The sequence below is a fragment of the Mobula hypostoma genome, chromosome X1 (genome assembly GCF_963921235.1).
Source record: "Mobula hypostoma chromosome X1, sMobHyp1.1, whole genome shotgun sequence".
Lineage (NCBI taxonomy): Eukaryota > Metazoa > Chordata > Chondrichthyes > Myliobatiformes > Myliobatidae > Mobula > Mobula hypostoma.
In genome coordinates, this window is record NC_086128.1 from 27,539,090 (window position 1) to 27,563,303 (window position 24,214).

The following is a 24,214-nucleotide window of genomic DNA, read 5'->3' on the forward strand; positions in this document are numbered from 1 at the left end:
GAAAAATAATATAAATAGTACAAAAGAAGAATAATGAGGTAGTGTTCATGGGTTTATGAATAGTTCAGAAATCTGATGGTAGGAGGAAGAAGCTGTTCCTGAATCTTTAAGTATGGCTCTTGTACCCCCTCGCAGTAGGTAGTAACGAGAAGAGGGTATGTACTGGATTGTGAGGGTTCTTAATGATGGATGCCACCTTCTTGAGGCACCGCCTTTTGAAGATGTCCTCGATGTTGGGGAGGGTTGTGCCTGTGATGGATCTGGCTGAGTCCACAACCATCTGCAGTCTCTTGCGATCCTGTGCTTTGGAGCAGTGACACAACCAGGTGGTGATGCAGCCAGTCAGAATGGTCTCCACCATACATCTGTGGAAATTTGTATGGCTTTGGTGACAGACTGAATCTCAGCAAAGATGAAACAGAGCTGTTGGTGTGCCTTTTTTTGTGATTGTATCAATGTGTTAGGTGCAGGAACTTGAAACAGCTCACCCTTTCCATCACTGATCCCTCACTGAGGACTGGTGTGTGTTCTCTCAACTTCCCCTTCCTGAAATCCACAATCAGTTCCTTGATCCTACTGATGTTGTGTGAGGTTCTTGTTGTAACACCACTCAACCAGCCAATCTATCTCACTTCTGCACACCTCATCAACATCTGAGTACAAGAGTACATATGTCTTGCTGTAATTATATTGTGTACAGGTGTGGTCTCACTGTCTGAAGAAAAGTTTGACAGAGTGTCAGGCGTTCATTAGAGTAATCTCACTAGAGCAGGTTTATTATACAAGGGGAGGTTAAACTGACTGAGCCTGGACTGCCTTGAGTTTGGAAGAATGTGAGTTGTTCTCATTGAAGTGTCTAAAGCTCTTACAGGGTTTGACAGGGTAAATATAGCATTGCTATTTCCCCTGATTGGGATGTTTAAAGCCAGGGCTAATGGTCTCAAAATAAGGGGTTGGCCATTCATCACTGAGAAGAAGTTAAATTCCTGTCCCAGTGTTTCAGAGACTCAGTTGTTATTGATAGACGTTGATAGAGATTGACATAGATAATCACAGGGATTTGAAAGATTTTTGGATATCAAAAGGACTGGGAGATATGAGGTTAGTGCAGGAGAGTGGCACCGATGTGGAAGGTCACCCTTGTTCTCAATGAATGAGAGAGCCTGAATGGACTTCTGCTATTTCTTATGTTTATGTAGTGGCATGTACTCCAAAGTGTCACTATTTAAAGCTGTGGGAATGAATGATTAGCCCTCTCAATTATGCAGAATTTAAAAATAAAATAAGGATATTATCTTAAAAATTACTTTAACTATTTCCTGTTTACACTTTAAAACAAAAATAATTAATATGTTTCCATACATGTTAATGTAATATACTGGGGCAGCACAGTAGCGTAGTGGTTGGCACAATGCCTTACAGTACCAGTGACCCAGGGTTCAAAGACGTACCGGTTGGTAGGTGAATTGGTCATTGTAAATTGTCCTGTGATTAGGCTAGGATTAAATTGGAGGATTGCTGGACGGTGATTAGCCACGATCATTGCTTGTGCTGAATTGTGTGGATTATCCTTCCCATTATGAAGTCAGATCAACAGTGCAAAAACCATCTTTCCTTGTGCCAGGTTCTCTTGAACCTGGCCCACTATGTATGCCTGCCCCCTGTAGTTCCCATTTGATTGCCTGTATTCACTTTCCTTCAGTTTACCTTTCAGCTTCTTGATGTAGAAGGATGAATGAAGCAGCACAACAGAGATACAACAAAGGGCTCTGAACAATGATGTTATTTCCTAAAGCTCTGCCCATAGAAGAGCTTTTTTTAATCAAAAGCTATTAAAATTAGTTAGCTATTAAAGCCTTTAATAGCTCAATAATTTTTGTTTTCAAATACCTCTACTAGATTTAAAAATTATTCATATAGATTTAAATGATTTTAAAATTAATTGTATTTAAAACACACAATAATTTAAAAACTCCCAAATGAATGGAGCCACTAGTCCTCACTAGTAACAAACTGGGATGGGATGTGAAGCATATCCTGATCCTCTCAAAGTTCAATTTATTATCAAAGTACATATATATTATCATATACTATCCTGAAATTCATTTTCTTGCAGGCATTCACAGAACAAAGAAATACCTACAATAAAAACCTACACAGAAAGACTGACAAACATTGAACGTCCAAAGGAGACAAACTGTGCAAATACAAAGAAAGCAAATAATAAATAAACGATACCGAGAGCATGAATTGCAGAGTCTTTGAAATTGAGTCCATAGGTTGTGCAGTTGAGTGTTGAGATGATTAAAATTTATCCATGCTAATTCAGGAGCCTGATGGTTGAAGGGTACCTCTCACTCTTCAACGTATTGTTCCTCTGTTGCTGGACACATGGCAAGTACAGTCATAAAATGTTGGTGTCCACCCTGCAGCTCATCGTGGATTTCCACCTTTCACAGTGCAACTGCTGTACTCTGTGACTGGCTGAGTGAGCAAAACTAACAACTTACTTTGAACTATTAGAATATAGTTATAGTATAACTGTAGAACTAGATCTTGCCAAAGTTCAGCATGCATGTTGCATCTCTAATTTTAAAATTTAGCTGTGACAAGGACGAAGTAATCATGAAATGAGTTTTGTAAGCTCTAACTTTTGAGAGGATAGAATTCAGGATCTCAAGTTCAATTTCAAGTTTATTGTCATCTGACTGTTGATATATACAATCAAATGAAACAACGTTTTCCCAGACCACTGTGCATTCACAATACATGTACCACACACAGCACATGGAACTAAATGTTACCATAAACAAGTTAATAAAATAGAATTCAAAATGCATGTAAGCACAGCACAAGTAAACAGTTTGCTGTCCTAGTGACGAGACCTCAGTGGTGGCAGGCTATTCATTAGTCTGACAGCCTGATGGAAGAAGTTGTCACATGGTCTGGTAGTCCTAGTCCTGATGCTTCTGTACCTCCTTCCTGATGCTAGTGGGTCAAAGAGATTGTGGGATGGCTGGTGAGAATCCTCAACAAAGCCTTGGGACCTTCATCTACAAATCTCCTGGTAAATGTCACAAATGAGGATGAAGGAGATCTTGATCCTCTTATTAGTTTTTACTATGCTCTGTAGGGCCTTGCTAACCGATGCCTTGCAGTTTCCGAACCACCCAATGATACAGCCAGACAGGACATTCTCAATGGTGCTCCTGTAGAAAGTTGTTAGAATGGAGGTGGGGAGCCTTGCACGCTTCAATCGCCTCAAAGTGTAGATGCTGCTGTGCCTTCTTGGCTGGTGAGGAGGTGTTGTGGGTCCAAGTTAGATCGTCTGTTCTGCTCACACCAAGGAACTTTGTGCTCTTCACTCCCTCCATGGCAGAGCCATTGGTGTGCAATGGAGAGTGGTTGACCTGTGCCTTTCTGAAGTCTACAATCATCTCTTTTGTCTTGTCCACGTTGAGAGTCGGGTTGTTGTTCGTGCACCATTTGACAAGCCTCTCTGCCTCCTCCCTGTGTGCCGACTCATCCTTGTTGCTGACGAGGCCAATCGTCAGTGAACTTGATGTGGTTTGAGCCCCCGATCTGAAGGCACCGTCCTGATCCCAAAGCAGTGCACGAACCTCTGCAGTCAGTCATGGTTTCTGGTTTGCCCCGGTAGTGTAGTGTCTAATCAGGGTAACGTCCCTGATGCATTTTCCTATGTAGCCAGTCACCGATCCTGTCATCAGTGTTGACGTGATGATTGTAGGTAGCCGCCTCCCTGAACATGCTCCAGTCTGTGCTTTTGAAACAGTCCTGCAGTGCTGAAGTGGTACCTTCTGGCCAGATCCTGATCTCCCTGTGAACTGATTTGACTCGTTAACCAGTGGTCTGTATGCAGGAATTGGCAAAGCTGATATGTGGTCTGAGTACCTGAAGTGAGGATGTGGGATAGCTGTGTAGGCTCCATGAATGTTAGTGTAGACCAGGTCTAATATACTCCCTCCTCTGGTTGCAAAGTTGACATGCTGGTAGAACTTTGGTAGGATTGTTTTTAAGTTGGCATAATTAAAGTCACCAGCAACAATTAGGGGTGAGTGGCATCAAGGCCGCAGATTGCATCATAGAGCTCCTGTAGTGCTTTCCCAGCAATAGCATGGTGGTGGTGGGGGGGGGGGGTGTAAATAGCAATAAGTGAACTCCCGCAGTAAGTAGAAGCTCCTGCACTTCACCATTTTAAAAACTGTCTTGTAGTGAGCAGTATGCCATTTACATGGCATAGCTCTGCATAGCATAACAAAGGGATGAGTCATGATTGTGCTCAAAATGAAATAACGTTACATAAAGAGGTGCACCTAAGAGAATTTAACGAAACCTATCATGTCTGAACTTGAAGAAGGATGGTTAATATCTCTTCAGTATGAAGTACAAGTTTATCTGGTGCTTAATTTTTTCAGTCAAATCAAAGAAGCTCATTTTGGAAATACAGGCAGAATGAATGTGCAGCGATGCTGTGAGGGGAGTTCAATTGAGCTGTATCATCTAGCAGGTCTGATGGTCCAATCATCTCCATCAATACTTTGAGCAAAGGAATTTAACATTTTTTGGTAATTGAAATTCATATAAATGTGACATAATTGTATTAATCCCCAAGGCTTGTGAAAGTTCTAATGCTCATTATGACCATTCTGCATGTGCACAAACTGAAAGAGCTGCCATGTTTCTGAATCAGCAGAAGTGCCTTCATCTGACTGTAGGGCTTATCTACCATATTTTCTTCAGAGACATAAAGTCGGAAACTTTATTTTCCCTGCATAAAATGCCAAGAATCTGCGGCAGGCAATGAAGATGGAAGTCATTAAGTCTTTGTTTAGCAGCTGTATTTATATGCAATAATATATAGGGCCTCTCAAACCGTCATTCATTACAGTCATGTCTGATCTATCCCAGCGCCTAGCTCCTCTTCAATAGTGCCGTACCTATTTCACTGCCATTCACAGAGTGCAAAGAATGCACATCTTTCCAGATCAGTATCTTTCTCCTGAAGATGAGTTTGTCGCCACACACATCAAAGTTGCTGGTGAACGCAGCAGGCCAGGCAGCATCTCTAGGAAGAGGTGCAGTCGACGTTTTGGGCTGAGACCCTTCGTCAGGACTAACTGAAAGAAGAGCTAGTAAGAGATTTAGAAAGTGGGAGGGGGAAGGGGAGATCTGAAGTGATAGGAGAAGACAGGAGGGGGAGGGATGGAGCCAAGAGCTGGACAGGTGATTGGCAAAGGGGATACGAGAGGATCATGGGACAGGAGGTCCGGGGAGAAGGAAAAGGGGGAGGAGGGGAAACAAACAGAGGATGGGCAAGGGGTATATTCAGAGGGACAGAGGGAGAAAAAGGAGAGTGAGAGAAAGAATGTGTGCATAAAAATGAGTAACAGATGGGGTACGAGGGGGAGGTGGGGCATTAGCGGAAGTTAGAGAAGTCGATATTCATGCCATCAGGTTGGAGGCTACCCAGACGGAATATAAGGTGTTGTTCCTCCAACCTGAGTGTGGCTTCATCTTGACAGTAGAGGAGGCCGTGGATAGGCATATCAGAATGGAAATGGGATGTGGAATTAAAGTGTGTGGCCACTGGGAGATCCTGCTTTCTCTGGCGGACAGAGCATAGGTGTTCAGCGAGACGGTCTCCCAGTCTGCGTTGGGTCTCGCCAATATATAAAAGGCCCCATCGGGAGCACCGGACGCAGTATATCACCCCAGTCGACTCACAGGTGAAGTGTTGCCTCACCTGGAAGGACTGTCTGGGGCCCTGAATGGTGGTAAGGGAGGAAGTGTAAGGGCATGTGTAGCACTTGTTCCGCTTACATGGATAAGTGCCAGGAGGGAGATCAGTGGGGAGGGATGGGGGGGGACGAATGGACAAGGGAGTCGCATAGGGAGTGATCCCTGTGGAAAGCAGAGTTGTTCCTTGCCTGTTTATTCTTTCATTATGCAAATTGATCCAAGTTGTGGCTGCCTTTCCATCAAGTACATTGAATTCCTTATCAAGAGAGATGTCTGTCACCATAGATCCACAATAGGAGTACCCTTTGACCATTTAAAGTGGGAATATTTTTAGTCTGATCATCTATTAAAGCACAACATCTTGACCCATAACCACAGTTTTGATTATCAATTGTTACTCTGTTGTAATGAAAATATTTTAAAATTTGTTCCTTGTCTTTTTCTTATTCAGCAGCAAGAGGTATTCACAAACATAGGAGGCACTGTCTATATGTTAGAATTTTTAATGACTTATTAGACTTTATAAAGAATTAAATAGCCAACCAGTGGTGTAGTGGCATCAGTACTGGACTTCGAGGCAAATGGTCCTGAGTTTGAATCCAAGCTTTCCATTGTGCTGGGTTCAGCACTGAGCTGGCAACTCAGCCTCATTTTAAAAAAAAGTCAAATTCTACAGACACAGCAATAATGCTGCCCGATGTGCCACAAAGCTCAAAAAGGAACAACAACAATAAAGAATTAAATACAGAAAGAAAGAGAAACAGTGAAAGAGACAAGATAATACTTATCAACCAACCACTAAACTACACTACACAATATACTGCTGGAAGGAACCACAAGTGTCCCACAGCCATTCCTCTCTCTCTCTATCTCTCTCTATCTCTCTCTCTCCATCTCTCTCTCTCTCCATCTCTCTCTCTCTCTCTCTCCATCTCTCTCTCTCTCCATCTCTCTCTCTATCTCTCTCTCTCTCCATCTCTCTCTCTATCTCTATCTCTATCTACCTATCTCTCTATCTCCAGGTGGTTCTCACCACCCCCATTCACCCTACTCTTCTCTGCCCCTCAAATTCTGGTCCCTTGGCTGTGCCCAGATTTAATCAGTTCATTGCCAGAAGCTGTTGGAGAGGTTGGGTGAGAGGCAAATTTGCTTCAGTAGGCTAATGCTCAGGAGATAGGTGACCACAAACTCAAGCATAGGCATGTATGTTACAGAAGGAAAGAGAGACAGAGATTTAGGGAGGGAATTCCATAGTTTAGAGCCCAGGGAAAATGTTGAAGGTACCATTGACAATGGTGATGTAATTAAATTTAAGGATACTCAAAAAGCCAAAATTTGAGGAGCGTAGAGATTCAAGGGTGTAGGGCGGAGATGGTTGCAGAGATGGAGAGGGATAAGACTTACAGATGGTGATGGAGATGAATACGGGGAGCATTTCTTCTTTGATTAGTTCTTAGAATTGCTGCCAAAGGGGCAGCCGAGTGAGGGATGGACCTGTTTGGTTTTGTCCTTTACCTCCTTCTCCTTTCCCTCCTCCTCCTTTCCCTCTTCCCAGCTTTTCAGTGAAAACACTTCTCTTAACTTCAAGAAGAAACTTTATTTATTAAAATGCAGACGTTGTAGTCTGAAAGGTCTACTGTTCTGCATTCTATGTTTAAAAATAGACACGAGAAATATACAGTACATGGCTTTTTTCACATTCATAGTGCTGTCCAGTCTGTGCATTTGTAGCGTTTGCACCTCTGTATACACAGTACCATTGCAACACATGGTCTCTTTGGATGACGCAAACTTCAAGTGTTTGAGAGGCTTTCACAAAGGGCTTCACGCCTCACTGTCCATTAGCAGCAAGAAATTAGACTGAAGTCCTTCCCTATGACGGCTTTCTGTTGTCTACAGCAAGCTTCAGTGCTTTGCTCAGTACATAGTCCTGCAGCTTGCAATTTGCCAATTTCCAAAGCTCAAAGTGAATTTATTATCAAAGTACATACACTGTGTGTGACTATATACAATCCTGAGATTCATTTTCTTGCAGATGTACTCAGTAAGCCCAATAACCATAATAGAATCAATGAAAACCCACACCAACAGGACCAACAAACAACCAGTGTACAAAAGTCAGCAAACTGTGCAAATACAAAAAGAATTAAAAGCAATAATAATAATAAATAAGCAATAAGTATCAGGAACATGAGTCTACAGGTTATGGGAATATTTCAGTGATAGGGTGAGTGAAGTTATCCACTCTGGTTCAAGAGCCTGAGGTTTGAGAGGTAATAACTGTTCCTGAACCAGGACCTTGAAATGATAACACTGAAAATTCAAAGTTGTTGACCCTCTCCACCTCTGATTTCCCCTGATGAGGACTGGCTCATGGACCTCTGGTTTCCTCCTCCTGAAGTCAATAATCAGCTCCTTGGTCTTGCTGACATTGAGTAAAAGCATTTCAGCATTCCCTTCTGGACATCTTGTACTGGAAGTCCGACAAGTTTCGGGTGGATTAAAGTGCATCTTTTACCAACTTGATGTTCTTCTGGCAGCACTTGATGTTTGTCTCAAAGTGTGTCCCTGAGAACAACCAGCAGATCAGAGAGTCCTTTGTTACTCAGCTGCTCAGGATGAACCATGGCAAGGACCCTTGCATCCTTTTCTAGATCTTTGCAAATGCATGATTGTCTCATCCTTATCACAGCTGTTTTGAGGCAGCATGTGTTGAGATGAGGCACCAACTGTGCAGGAATAATCTGACAGGGAGGGGTCCCTCGAACTGCTGGCCAAGAGGGCTCTTAGTGCTTTTTGTTGAGATGTGACAATGAGGTATTCTGGCAGTTAGTTTTGATAGTCTGCTTGGGAAATCTTCTCACAAGCTTCTCCTGAAGATCGTCAATTTGTCGTGGCCGAGAGGCTTGTCAGTTCCTGAGATCCTGAGAGCAATAGTATCTTAGCTCCTGGTAAGGTCACCCATGGCGGTAAGGGCAAAGAGCGATCCAAACAGGACATCAAAGGTGGAGCTGGAGGCAGATGATGATACATCGCAAAGACAGAGGGAAGAGGAAGGCTGCAGCAGGGAAGGGTCCCCAGTCGTCTTGCATCCATACCACTGGACCCTGACCCCAATCTGTCCAGGACTGTGCAGTGGCTGCCTGTACATCAGCCTCCCACATTAAACAAAACACGCACAGGTGTGCTGCATTAAGAATTAACCCCTTGGGAGGACCTCATGCTCGACTCAAGTGATCACACTACTAGCTACAGCCCCCACTACCCATCTTGTTCTCCTGAAAGGCCTGCAAGATGATCCATAGAGAACATAGAACATAGAATAGTACAGCACAGTATAGGCCCTTCGGCCCACAGTGTTGTGCTGACCCTCAAACCCTGCCTCCCATATAACCCCCCACCTTAAATTCCTCCATATACCTGTCTAGTAGTCTCTTAAACTTCACTAGTGTATCTGCCTCCACCACTGACTCAGGCAGTGTATTCCACGCACCAACCACTCTCTGAGTAAAAAACCTTCCTCTAATATCCCCCTTGAACTTCCCCACCCCTTACCTTAAAGCCATGTCCTCTTGTATTGAGCAGTGGTGCCCTGGGGAAGAGGCACTGGCTGTCCACTCTATCTATTCCTCTTATTATCTTGTACACCTCTATCATGTCTACTCTCATCCTCCTTCTCTCCAAAGAGTAAAGCCCTAGCTCCCTTAATTTCTGATCATAATGCATACTCTCTAAAGCAGGCAGCATTCTGGTAAATCTCCTCTGTACCCTTTCCAATGCTTCCACGTCCTTCCTATAGTGAGGTGACCAGAACTGGACACAGTACTCCAAGTGTGGCCTAACCAGAGTTTTATAGAGCTGCATCATTACATCGCGACTCTTAAACTCTATCCCTCAATTTATGAAAGCTAACACCCCACAAGCTTTCTTAACTACCCTATCTACCTGTGAGGCAACTTTCAGGGATCTGTGGACATGTACCCCCAGATCCCTCTGCTCCTCCACACTACCAAGTATCCTGCCATTTACTTTGTACTCTGCCTTGGAGTTTGTCCTTCCAAAGTGTACCACCTCACACTTCTCCGGGTTGAACTCCATCTGCCACTTCTCAGCCCACTTCTGCATCCTATCAATGTCTCTCTGCAATCTTCGACAATCCTCTACACTATCTACAACACCACCAACCTTTGTGTCATCTGCAAACTTACCAACCCACCCTTCTACCCCCACATCCAGGTTGTTAATAAAAATCACGAAAAGTAGAGGTCCCAGAACCGATCCTTGTGGGACACCACTAGTCACAACCCTCCAATTGGAATGTACTCCCTCCACCATGACCCTCTGCCTTCTGCAGACAAGGCAATTCTGAATCCACCTGGCCAGACTTCCCTGGATCTGATGCCTTCTGAGTTTCTGAATTAGCCTGTGTGGAACCTTGTCAAATGCCTTACTAAAATCTATGTAGATCACATCCACTGCACTACCCTCATCTATATGCCTGGTCACCTCCTCAAAGAACTCTATCAGGCTTGTTAGACACGATCTGCCCTTCACAAAGCCATGTTGACTGTCCCTGATCAGGCCATGATTCTCTAAATGCCCATAGATCCTATCTCTAAGAATCTTTTCCAACAGTTTTCCCACCACAGACGTAAGGCTCACTGGTCTTTAATTACCTGGACTGTCCCTACTTCCTTTTTTGAACAAGGGGACAACATTCGCCTCCCTCCAGTCCTCCAGTACCATTCCCATGGACAACGAGGACATAAAGTTCCTAGCCAGAGGCTCAGCAATCTCTTCCCTCGCCTCGTGGAGCAGCCTGGGGAATATTCTGTCTGGCCCCGGGGACTTATCTGTCCTAATGTATTTTAACAACTCCAACACCTCCTCTCTCTTAATATCAACATGCCCCAGAACATCAACCTCACTCATATTGTCCTCACCGTCATCAAATTCCCTCTCATTGGTGAATACCGAAGAGAAGTATTCATTGAGGACCTCGCTCACTTCCACAGCCTCCGGGCACATCTTCCCACCTTTATCTCTAATCGGTCCTACCATCACTCCTGTCATCCTTTTGTTCTTCACATAATTGAAGATTGCCTTGGGGTTTTCATTTACCCTACTCGCCAAGGCCTTCTCATGCCCCCTTCTTGCTCTTCTCAGCCCCTTCTTAAGCTCCTTTCTTGCTTCCCTATATTCCTCAATAGACCCATCTGATCCTTGCTTCCTAAACCTCATGTATGCTGCTTTCTTCCACCTGACTAGATTTTCCACCTCACTTGTCACCCATGGCTCCTTCACCCTACCATTCTTTATCTTCCTCACCGGGACAAATTTGTCCCTAACATCCTGCAAGAGATCTCTAAACATCGACCATATGTCCATAGTACATTTCCCTGGAAAAACATCATCCCAATTCACTCCCGCAAGTTCTAGCCTTATAGCCTCATAATTTGCCCTTCCCCAATTAAAAATTTTCCTGTGCTCTCTGATTCTATCCTTTTCCATGATAATGCTAAGGGCCAGGGAGCGGTGGTCACTGTCCCCCAGATGCTACCCCACTGAGAGATCTGTGACCTGACCCGGTTCAATACCTAGTACTAGATCTAGTATGGCATTCCCCCTGGTCGGCCTGTCCACAAACTGTGACAGGAATCCGTCCTGGACATGCTGACCACTGGCTGATACAGTTTGAAAATGTATAAAGTCACAAAACAGGTGCAACCGTAAGTGATTATTGGAAGGGCAGGACTCGGTAGCCTGGGACCTCCTTAGGAAGCCCCACTTAAGAAAGTGTCGCATTCATTGCAAAGGCCTCATTCTGCACGGGTGACCCATGTCATCTGCGGCCCAGTGGTGAACAACAGGATTTCACAGAAGTGGCATGGCTGTCTCCATGTCTAAACATGCTGCATTCACAGAGGGCCTTGGAGCAGTTTGCTGTTGTCTGTCAAAGGTGCAGCAAGTGCCTGATTGCAATGTGATAGGATTTCTAGGGAAATTTTTTGAGAAAGTAATTTCTGTCATTTACTGAAGGTCATCTGCCCTAAGTTATCTCAGTGGAACAGCAACTTCATAAAGAAAAAAATTCAGCATAGCATGGCACATTTGATTTGATTTAATGCTCTATACACCATTGTAGGTCTAGGTGTTAGTTTCGTATGTTGTCACTAGCAGATCAGCCTTTTCCTGATTTAAATAAACAGGAACTATGATGGTTATCAGAATGTGCACTTTCAAGAATTAAATTGATTTTGTAGACAACTTTACTCAGCAAGCTGTTTTATTCAGAAAATAATTCAATTGTACTTGGTGGATGTGTGATGCAATTGTGATGTTTTTGAAATTTTCGGGCTTATAATGAATTGCAATTTGAATGTTCAAAATTGTGTATGGTGTGCGTTTCATGCTTTGAGACATTTGAGTAGCTAAAAAGAAATAACATTCATGTATCATGGTTATCCTGTAGCACTTCATTACCAATAAGTTTATTAAAGTTTCATCACTTTAGTTTATGGTCCAGTGCAGCATCTAATTAGAAAAAGGAACACCCTGGTCTCGCTGCACATTCCCCAGATTTATCACCACTTAAGTTGGACTTTACCTTTCTATTTTCCCAAACTTCACATTTATCCATGTTTACTGCATCACCATGTATTTTCCCACTCACTCAGTTTGTCTAAATTGCCTTGAAGCTCCTTTCCATCCACAGGTTCACCCTTCACCACTCTACCAGTTACCCTCTCAAGAACATTCTAGTAGCTTTGTCAGGTGCAAATTCCCTTCCCAAAATCTTTGCTGACATTGTCTAATCCTTTTGATGATTAATGCACACTTTGTTGACTCATCCTTCAATTATTTTAAAAGGAGCTGCCAACTTGTTATAAAAGCAAATTTGGTTCAGCTATATCATATAGGAAAGAAAATGTGTTCCTCTTCAGCCCAAAACCAACTTGGTTGAAATAAGCTACTATGTACACTCAGTGGCTAATTTATTAAATGCACTTGTACACCTGCTTATTAATCCAAATATATATCAGCCAATCATGTGGCAGTAACTCCGTGCATAAAAGCATGCAAACATGGTCAAGAGGTTCAGTTGTTGTTCAGACCAAACATCAGAATGGGGGAGAAATGTGATCTTAAGTGACTTTGACTGTGGAATGATTGTTTATGCCAGATGCGGTAGTTTGCGTATCTCAGAAACTGCTGATCTGGGATTTTTGCGCACAGCAGTCTGAGAATGGTGTGAAAAACAACAAAAAAAATCCAGTGATCAGCAGTTCTGTGGGCGAAAGCAGCTTTTTAATGAGGGAGGTCAGAGGAGAATGGCCAGGCTAATTCAAGCTGATGGGAAGGCAACAGTAACTGAAATAACCACATGTTACAACAGCAGTGTGCAGAAGAGCATCTCTGAACGCACAACATGTTGAACCTTCAAATGAATGGGCGACAGCAGCAGAACGCTATGCCGAGTTCCACTCACTCCTATTCCTAATAAAATGGCCACTGAATGTAAGTTTAAAAACCTCCAACAAAGTCAATGAAGAGTAAAATCAGGCTTGGTGAATAATGGAGAACACACACAAAATGCTGGAGGAACTCAGTAGGTGAGGCAGCATCTAGGAAGGGAAATAAACAGTCAACGTTTCAAGCCAAAGTTTTGAAAGTACAGTAAGTACAATTAGATGGTAATATGCTCTGTCAGCAAGAATCAGGAGGTAGTTAGGGGACTTCGGAATATTGCATCATTGTTCCTATTCATAAAGAAGTCAATATGTTTTTTATACATAGCAATCTACCCTGTTCTGGTGCAGCATGCTTTCATTTATATTGCATAATTGTTCATACTGGTGTATCGATCAACTGCACATTGTGCGGTTACTATGGAATCTGAAATCAAATCAGAAAATATTCAACAAGTTCAGCAGCTTCAATGGAGAGAGAGTGATTCGTCAGAATTGATGGTACCATAGTTGCTGCCTGGCCTAGTGTTTCTAACGTTTTCTGTGCTTCTGATATAATAGTTGACCCTTTTTAGTGCAAAACATCACCTCCTTGGAGTAGTTTTTCTGTACAATTATTGGAAAATGAAAATTAACCACAACCTGAGTAATTTTTTTCTCTCTTTGTTACATGTGTAAGAAAAAGTACTGAGGCCAGTTAGAGCTGTGATCAGCTCATTCTGCATAGTTTGCAGATGAGTCACAATCCAGGGATGCTATTGATAATTGCAGTATGTGTTATGAAGATATTACTTGTGTAAATCAGAATCACGATTAATATCACCAGCATATGTCGTGAAGTTTGTTAACTTAGCGGCAGCAATATAATACAATACATGATAAATATAGAAAAAACTGAATTAAAGATGTATATGCATATTAAATAGTTAGTGCAAAAACAGACATTTTTTAAAAATGGTGAAGTAGCGTTCATGGGTTCAGTCGGATGGCAGAGGGGAAGAAGCTGTTCCTGAATCACTGAGTGTGTGCCTTCAGGCTTCTGTACCTCCTACCTGATGGTAACAGTGAGAAAAGTGCATACCCTGGGTGTTGAACTTGAAATTACTCACTCTCTCCACTTAGAAACATAGAAACGTAAAAAATCTACAGCACAAGACAGGCCCTTTGGCCCACAAAGCTGTGCCGAACATGTCCTTACTTTAGAACTACCTAGGGTTACCCACAGTCATCTATTTTCCTAAGTTCCATGTACCTATCCAGGAGTCTCTTAAAAGACCCTATCATATCTGCCTCCACCACCATCACCTGCAGCCCATTCCATGCACTCACAACTCTCTGCATAAAAAAACTTACCCCTGACATCTCCTCTGTACCTGCTTCCAACCACCTTAAAACTGTGCCCTCTCGTGCTAGCCATTTCAGCCTTGGGAAAAAGCCTCTGGCTATCCACACGATCAATGCCTCTCATCATTTTATACACCTCTATCAGGTCACCTCTCATCCTCCACCGCTCCAAAGAGAAAATAGAAACATAGAAAACGTACAGCACAATACAGGCCCTTCGGCCCTCAAAGTTGTGCCAAAAAGGCTGAGCTCACTTAACCTATTCTCATAAGGCATGCTCCTCAATGCAGGCAACAACCTTGTAAATCTCCTCTGCACCCTTTCTATGGTTTCCACATCCTTCCTGTAGTGAGGCAACCAGAACTGAGCACAGTACTCCAAGTGGGGTCTGACCAGGGTCCTATATAGCTGCAACATTACCTCTCGGCTCCTAAACTCAATCCCACAGTTGATGAAGGCCAATGCACCATATGCTTTCTTAAACACAGAGTCAACCTGCGCAGCAGCTTTGAGTGTCCCATGGACTCGGACCCCAAGATCCCTCTGATCCTCCACACTGCCAAGAGTCTTACCATTAATACTATATTCTGCCATCATATTTGACCTACCAAAATGAACCACTTTACACTTATCTGGGTTGAACTCCATCTGCCACTTCTCAGCCCAGTTTTGCATCCTATCAATGTCCCGCTGTAACCTTTGACAGCCATCCACACTATCCACAACACCCCAACCTTTGTGTCATCAGCAAATTTACTAACCCATCCCTCCACTTTTTCATCCAGGTCATTTATAAAAATCACGAAAAGGAGGGGTCCCAGAACAGATCCCTGAGGCACACCACTGGTCACCGACCTCCATACAGAATATGACCCATCTACAACCACCCTTTGCCTTCTGTGGTCAGGCCAATTCTGGATCCACAAAGCAATGTCCCCTTGGATCCCATGCCTCCTTACTTTCTCAATAAGCCTTTCATGGGGTACCTTATCAAATGCCTTGCTGAAATCCATATACACTAAATCTACTGCTCTACCTTCATCAATGCGTTTAGTCACATCCTCAAAAAAAAATTAGGCTCGTAAGGCATGACCTGCCTTTGACAAAGCCATGCTGACTATTCCTAATCATATTATGACTCTCCAAATGTTCATAAATCCTGCCTCTCAGGATCTTCTCCATCAACTTACCAACCACTGAAGTAAGACTCACTGGTCTATAATTTTCTGGGCTATCTCTACTTCCTTTCTTGAATAAGGGAACAACATCCACAACCCTCCAATCTTCCAGAACCTCTCCCATCCCCATTGATGATGTAAAGACCATTACCAGAGGCTCAGCAATCTCCTCCCTTGTCTCCCACAGTAGCCTGGGGTACATCTCGTCTGGTCCCGGTGACTTATCGAACGTGATGCTTTCCAAAACCTCCAGCACATCCTCTTTCTTAATGTCTATATGTTCAAGCTTTTCAGTCCACTGTAAGTCATCCCTACAATCGCCAAGATCCTTTTCCGTAGTGAATACTGAAGCAAAGTATTCATTAAGTATCTCTGCTACATCCTCCAGTTCCATACACACTATTCCACTGTCACACTTGATTGGTCCTATTCTCTCACATCTTATCCTCTTGCTCTTCACATACTTGCAGAATGCCTTGGAGTTTTCCTTAATCCTACTCACCAAGGCCTTCTCATGGCCCCTTCTAATTCTCCTAATTTCATTCTTAAGTTCCTTCCTGCTCGCCTTATAATCTTCTAGATCTCTATCATTACCTGGTGTTTTGAACCTTTCGTAAGCTTTTCTTTTCTTTTCTTGACTAGACTTACAACAGACTTTGTACACCACGGTTCCTGTACCCTACCATCTTTTCCCTGTCTCATTGGAACGTACCTGTGCAGAACCCCACACAAATATCATCTGAACATTTGCCACATTTCTGCTGTACATTTCCCTGAGAACATCTGTTCCCAATTTATGTTTCCAAGTTCCTGCCTGATAGCCTCATATTTCCCCTTACTCCAATTAAATGCTTTCCTAACTTGTCTGTTCCTATCCCTCTCCAGTGTTATTGTAAAGGAGATAGAATTGTGATCACTATCTCCAAAATGCTCTCCCACTGAGAGATCTGACACTTGTACAGGTTCATTTCCCAATACCAGGTCAAGTATAGCCTCTCCTCTTGTAGGCTTATCTACATATTGTGTCAAGAATCCTTCCTGAACACACCTAACAAACTCCACCCCATCTGAACCCCCTGCTCTAGGGAGATGCTAATCAATATTTGGGAAATTAAAATCTCCCACCACAACAACCCTGTTATTATTACACCTTTCCAGAATCTGTCTCCCTATCCGCTCCTTTATGTCCCTGTTACTATTGGGTGGTCTATAAAAAACACCCAGTAGAGTTATTGACCCCTTCCTGTTTCTAACTTCCACCCACATGCCTTCCTCCTTTTCTGAAGCCATGACACTATCTCTGATCAACAGTGCCACGCCCCCACCTCTTGCCTCCCTCCCCATCTTTTCTGAAACATCTATAGCCTGGCAGTTTAAGTAACCATTCCTGCCCCTGAACCATCCAAGTGTCTCTAATGGCCACAACATCATAGCTCCAAGTACTGATCCAGGCTCTAAGCTCATCCTCTTTGTTCATGATGATTCTTGCATTAAAATAGACACATCTCAAACCATCGGTCTGAGTGCGTCCCTTCTCTATCACCTGCCTATCCTCCCTCTTGCACCGTCTACGAGCTTTCTCTATTTGTAAGCCAACCGCCCCTTCCTACGTCCCTTCAGTTCGGTTCCCACCCCCCAGCACTTTTAGTTTAAACTCTCCCCAGTAGCCTTAGCAAACCACCCAGACAGGATATTGGTCCCCCTCAGATTCAAATGCAACCTGTTCATTTTGTACAGGTCACGCCTGTCCCGAAAGAGGTCCCAATGATCCAGAAATCTGAATCCCTACCCCCTGCTCCAATCCCTCAGCCACACATTTATCCTCCACCTCATTCTCTTCCTATACTCACTGTCATGTGGCACAGGCAGTAATCCCGAGATTACTACCTTTGAGGTCCTGCTTCTCAACTTCCTTCCTAACTCCCTGTAGTCTGTCTGTTTTCAGGACCTCCTCCTTTTTCCTACCTCTGTCGTTGATACCAATATATACCACGACCTCTGGCTGTTCACCTTCCCACTTCAGGATATCGTGTACGCGATCAGAAACCCCTCGGACCCTGGCACCTGGGAGGCAAACTACCATCTGAGTTCCTTCCCTGCGTCCACAGAATCTGACCCCCTAACTATACAGTCTCCTATTACTGCCTTCCTCTTCCTTTCCCTACCTTTCTGAGCCACAGGGCCAGACTCTGTGCCAGAGGCGCGACCACTATTGCTTCCCCCAGGTAGGCCGTCTCCCCCAACAGTACTCAAACAGGAGTACTTATTGTCGAGGGGTACAGCCACAGGGGTGCTCTCTAGTATCTGACTCCTGCCCTTCCCTCTCCTGACTGTTACCCACTCATCTGTCTCCTGATGCCCCAGTGTGACTACTTGCCTATAGCTCCTCTCTATCACCTCCTCACTTTCCCTGACCAGATGAGGGTCATCGAGCTGCATCTCCAGTTCCCTAATGCGGTCCCTAAGGAGCTGCAGCTCGACACACCTGGCACAGATGTGGCCGTCCGGGATGCTGGGAGTCTCCCAGACTTCCCACATCTGACACCGAGCACAGAACACCAACCTCACACACATACTTCCTGTCTGTATTCTACACAGTTAACCTACCTCGCCTCGACCCATTAACGCCCAAGCCCCACTGAGCCAAAGCCCTCCTACTCATGAGGATTGGTTTGTGTTCTGTCATCTTATCCTTCCTGTCTGTTCATTGATATCTTTGAAAATAAAATACTAAATATACATATTTTTGTTTCAGGTACTCAAAGATAAAGAATGGCATTCTGGAGTGAGATAATGAAACATCAACAGTTCCTTCCTCGGTTCCAGGAATTGTATGAAAAACATTTCCCCATTGAAGTCAGACATTATCTTGCTGAATGGATAGAGCAACAGCCATGGTCAGTCTGGGCTTACTCTCCAGTTCTGTATTTCTAGCTTTTTTTCTCGGGTAATTCTCCCAAATTTCCTGCATTTATATTTCCCCCTTGTATGTACACTACTAACTGATGCATAGATTTTTAGTGTATTTTACTAGAAAACACTAAATTATTGATTTCCAATATCACAGTTGGGAATTCTGATGTGGTTCATTGCTAGCTTGATTAGTGAATAAACCAACGGTGTTTTTTTCTTGATGGGTGTGTGCTTTACCTCCTCAATATTTTACTGAATTGTTATAGAGTATGTGGTTGAATAGATATGCCCATTTCCAAATCTAAGAGAGGAATAACTGTTTGAAATATCCTTTTAGAAACAATATTTTCGGTTTTTGGCGATTCTGTTCGGTGGGGGGGGGGGTTCATCACGACCGGAATATTGGTAATAAGGGGCTAATACACTCAATTTCGTTTCTAAAAGGGTTTATCTAACGAATTTAATATTAAACACACAGCGCATATTTTCCTCGCATGAATATAGTGATAAGTCAATTATCAGGGGAGGACGGGGAGCTTGAAGTGTTGAAAGAACTTCCAGTAGAAGTGGTAGAGGCAGGTTCGATATTATCATTTAAAGAAAAATTGGGTAGGTATATGGACAGGAAAGGAATGGAGGGTTATGGGCTGAGTGCAGGTCGGTGGGACTAGGTGAGAGTAGCTTTCGGCACGGACTAGAAGGGCAGAGATCGCCTGTTTCCGTGCTGTAATTGTTATATGGTTATATAAGTCAATAGCATCGTAACATTTTAAGTAACGTTTGGATATTAAACACACAGCACATATTTTCCCCGTATGAACATATAAAATCATTGCAAAAAGAGGAAAAAAAAGAAAAAAAAGAAACAATATTTTCCTTTCCTGATGGTTAGTATCTGGCACTAAGCTTGATGGATGGTAGTTCACCTCATGGGCGTGGCATGAAGAAATTCCATTGTTTAAGGTGTGCCTTCTCTGATATGCGGTCACTGGAGCCAACTTATCCACTTGAAAAAGCAGCTGGGGTAAAGTTAGTACAATAAGGTTTTGAGTAGCTGTCAACAGAGCTATAGCTCTGGAACTCCAGGCCACCTTTGCCTGGAATGTTGTTATCATCAAGATGAGAGACAATGGGATTCTGATTCAAAGAACATTTATTATCAAAGAATGTATAAATTATACAACACTGAGAGTATATCCTTCCACAACCTTGTCTGCTATAAATTCCCGGATTAATAAAGTAGAAAAGAAACAGGGTAACTTCAATCTTAATTATTCAATAATGGCTTTTCTGTTCATCTTAAAACTGGTGGAAAAGATTAAGTGTAGATTTTTTTCCATATCCTTCCTTTCTTAAAGTACAAATTCTTGTAAATGCCTGCAAGTGCTGTCAGCTATCCTGCATTCCATTCACATATGTGAACATGGCAGTATTAACAAATATTTTGTCATGACAAGGGAGCGTCATCACAATCATGCCCATTTCTGTTAGTCCTAGAGTCATAGAGCACTACAGCACAGAAACAGGCCCTTTGGCCCATCTACTCCATACTGAACTAAATCATTAATCTGTCTATTCCCATCGACCTGCACCCATAGCCCTTCATACCCCATCCATGTATCCATCCAAATTTCTCTTAACTATTGAAATCAAACCTCCATCCACCACTTGTGCTGGCAGCTCATTTCACACTCTCACACCCTCTGAGTGAAGATGTTCCCCTTAAACATTTAACCTTTCACCCTTAACCCATGACCTTTAGTTCTTGTCTCACCCAACCTAAGTGGAAGAAGCCTGCTTGCATTTACCCTATCTATACCCAGCATAATTTTGTATACCTCTGTCAAATCTTCCCTCATTCTTCTATGCTCTGGAGAATAAAGTCCTAACCTGTTCAAACTTTCCCTATAACTCTGTTCCTCCAGACCTGGTAATATCCTTGTAAATTTTCTCTGCACTCTCTCAAACTTTTTTATATCTTTCCTGTATGGAGGTGACCAAAACTGCACATAATACTCCAAATTAGGCCTCACCAATGTCTTGTACACTTTCAACTTAACCTCACAACTACTGTATGCAGTACGTTGATTTATGTTGGCCAATGTGTCAACAACTTTCTTTATGATCCTATGTACCTGTGACGGAACTTTCAAGGAATTATGGACCTAGATCCCAGCCAATTGATCCCTGTATTCCCAGATCCCTTTGTTCTACTGCAATCCTCAGTGCCTTGCCATACACTGACTAAGACCTACCCTGGTTGGTCCTGCTGAAGTCCAACACCTCGCACTTATCTGCATTAAATTCCATCTGTCATTTTTCACACCAAACATCTAGTATTCAGCAGTGAATTAGTGAATTGTGGATTTGAAATAATGTAATTCTCCCCATGAAGTCTGAGTTGGGGAGAGAAGTGTCTGTGTGAAAAGTTTTATTTTGTCTCTTTTCTTTTAGGAGTTCCATTAACAGAAACCCTTCCCATGAAAACCTTGCTCGAAATCTATTAGACACAATGGTGTCTGAATTACGGAAAGTATCAAGTCACATGTCATATCCACTAAATTGCAAACTGAATGAATATGCAGCTTACTTCAAGGTATGGTGCAGGGTACAATTAAGAGGACACTTGCTTAATCAGTATTTTAACATGATCGAGCAGTAAAGGATTGATAGTAATGGATCTGTCTACATGTTACTTAATTACCAAGCTGTTTAGAGTTGTCTATCTTTTTAAGGTAATATATTCATTTCCTTAGGTTTTCGCCAGCATTACACCATTCACATTCAGAGCCTGGGCAGAGAATCTGCTGTATTTTTCTCCCTTGCTGACTAATGTGTAGTGCTTAGGTCGGCAGCTCATATTGTGGGGTACAAATCTTTGTCTTGCCATTCTATATCACTATCCATTGATCACCACTGTACTTTTGGCCAAGGTACTACTTATAACTAACCATCATTGACTACTAACTGGTAGATTAGAATACTCAAATGTATTTACACTCATACAGCATGGAAAGAAGCTCTTTGTCCCACTGAGTCTGTGTCAACCATTAAACACCCAATTATACTAATCTTGCACTATTCCCATTAAATCCCCCTAGATTCTACCACACACTAAGAGCAATTTACGGTGGCCAATTCACCTAGCAACCTGCATGCTTTAGAGATGTGGGATGAAACCAGGCCACCCGAAGTAACCCACGCAGTCTCACGTAGAACATGCAAACTCCATGCAGATAGCACTCAAGGTCAGGATTGAGACCAGGGTGCTGGAGTTGTGGTGTAGCAGCTATAGTATCTGCACTACCATGCTGCTTGTTTGGCCAGAGTCATGGTCTATATCTACCACTAAGAGAGGGATGAACTTGCTGAAGTCAATGAAACCTAATTTTGAAAGTGATATTTGTACACACATATTGAACTCATCTGGTTTCTAATGTGTCGACAACAAGCGGGCATGTTTATATTCCATAATGAGCTGACATGTTGAAAACAATTCCAATAATATTATTTCCAACATCCATTATTATAATGATTAAAATTATTTTAGTGCATTGGAAGGTTTCATTTCAAGATTGACTGAGTATTCTAACCTAGTGTTCTGTCAACATTTCCCTGCAGAACAGTTCTGCCTGTAGGTGATCTTGTGATAGTCATCGGAATAAAACCAAAGTACAAGCTGCCTAAGGAACTGAACTGGTCAGGCAGCAATTTTTTGTTTTTGATCTGAAAAAAAATGTTGCAGTTGTGCTAACCAATCCTGAATCCAGTCAAGCTCAAGTCATTTTAAATTGCCAAGTTGCTTGCAATTCCTTTCAAGCCATGATGTGATATTTCCCCACCCTGAATAATGCTCCCTGAGTAATGAATCAATTCTCTTGATTGTTTAAAAATTCTGGTCGTTTGCCATCTGGCTCATCTGGGCCTGTTTCACAATTTCCCTTTAAGTTCACCAGACCCTGTGTCCTGTGATTCCCTTTAAACCCCATTTCCCACACACCCTTCAAATTCACTGGGGTCCTGTTTCTCATACTCCCTCTAAATTCACTGTCTTTGTTTCTCATAATCTCTTTAAACTTACTGGGCTCAGGGGAAAATTTCTTGTACTATTATGTAATATGTAGGAAAAAAACTGAGCTAGCAGTGGATTGAGATGTTAAGTTAAAAGGAGTAATATCTAATGGTCCAGATAATGTGCCAGTCTAGCATTGCAAAAGTCCTGAGGTTGCTCAGTGATCGAAGCTTTTTTACGGTAGTTTGTTCACTATTATTGTGTAGTTTGTTCACTATTATTTTCTCTCTGTACTTTACAAGTCCAAACCCCACTATTTAAATTTTAAGCAAATTTGTAAAAACGTCTATGGGATATCTATCATCCATGCCTCTTGGCATAATAATGCCTCTTTCCCTGCCTTAACTTTCCACCCTCCATCTTTACTCCTCACCAGGCTGTCAGTTTTCATCACTTTTGAATGCTGCTTAACCTGAAAATGGGACTTGATTTTGGCTCCCAATAAGTTATGCCATGGGGAAGGGGTTATTGACTTTTTTTTATTCCAGTGTAAAAGCCACTGCATTGAGAGCAGACAACTGCAGCTGCCTCGTTCTAATGAATCAGAAATACTGTGACTACTTGTATTTACTGTAATTATTTGATAGCAATAGTTCTAATATAATATTTTAATCAATATTTCATTCTGCATGACAGAATATGTTTGATCAGCGGCCTTTGGAATTCGTGAATACCATGAACTACCTCTTGATGCAAGAAAATACATTGTTTCAGGAGCTTCAGCAGAGCAGTGTAAGTATAGAATCCTTTCCAAGTGTGCAGGATAAATTTTAATTTTGATAACTCTTGGACTGACTCAGTGAAGGATCTTGATATCATAACTGCACTCAAAGCCCAGGCAAGGTGTCTGGTAGAATGGGTCTCTCTAAACAAAAGTCAAGTCAAGTCAAGTCAAGTCAAATTATTTAAAAGCACATTTAAAAACAACCCATGTTGACCAAAGTGCTATACAAGCCATAACAGGTAGCTAAAATCACAAATACAAGAAACACAGATATAAACAACAAGGCTGATTTTATTTGTTTCTTGAGTCCAGGAGCACTGTCACCATAGAAAAGAACTGTTTATTATATTGATCATAACCCATCAGTTCATATTTATTGATACACTTATAGGAGTCCACAGGAGTTTTCTATGGATAAATTGGCACCTTACTATGGAAGAACAACTTTGTTGATATGGTTGTATTATTGGTAAATAATACAAATAGTAGTCCAAAGAGTTTTGACAGGCGTATCTTTTAGTGACGTCTTAAAATTGATTAAATTGTTTGACACTGACTTTTTAACCATTTTACCTTTTTATAAATATAACAAAATCATCATTCAAAATATTTAAAAACTTCTGTGAAACATCATATTAAAGATAAGAACATAAGAAAAAGGAGCAGGAGTTGGCCATCTGGCTCATCGGGCCTCCTCTGCCATTCAATAAGATCATGGCTGATCTGACCGTGGACTCATCTCCACCTACCTGCT

At 42.4% G+C, this 24,214-nt stretch overlaps 1 protein-coding gene across 2 annotated transcripts in view; it reads left to right on the plus strand.

Moving 5' to 3' along the window:
* LOC134340410 (signal transducer and activator of transcription 5B-like) overlaps positions 1 to 24,214 on the plus strand; it is a 156,956-nt gene that overhangs the window by 71,477 nt on the left and 61,265 nt on the right. For both annotated transcript variants that reach the window (XM_063037613.1, XM_063037612.1), the window contains 3 exons: positions 18,507 to 18,648; positions 21,119 to 21,260; positions 23,373 to 23,468. In XM_063037613.1, coding sequence (XP_062893683.1) covers positions 18,524 to 18,648; positions 21,119 to 21,260; positions 23,373 to 23,468 — 363 coding nt within the window. In that variant the 5' untranslated portion in view covers positions 18,507 to 18,523. The remainder of the gene's footprint in view (positions 1 to 18,506; positions 18,649 to 21,118; positions 21,261 to 23,372; positions 23,469 to 24,214) is intronic.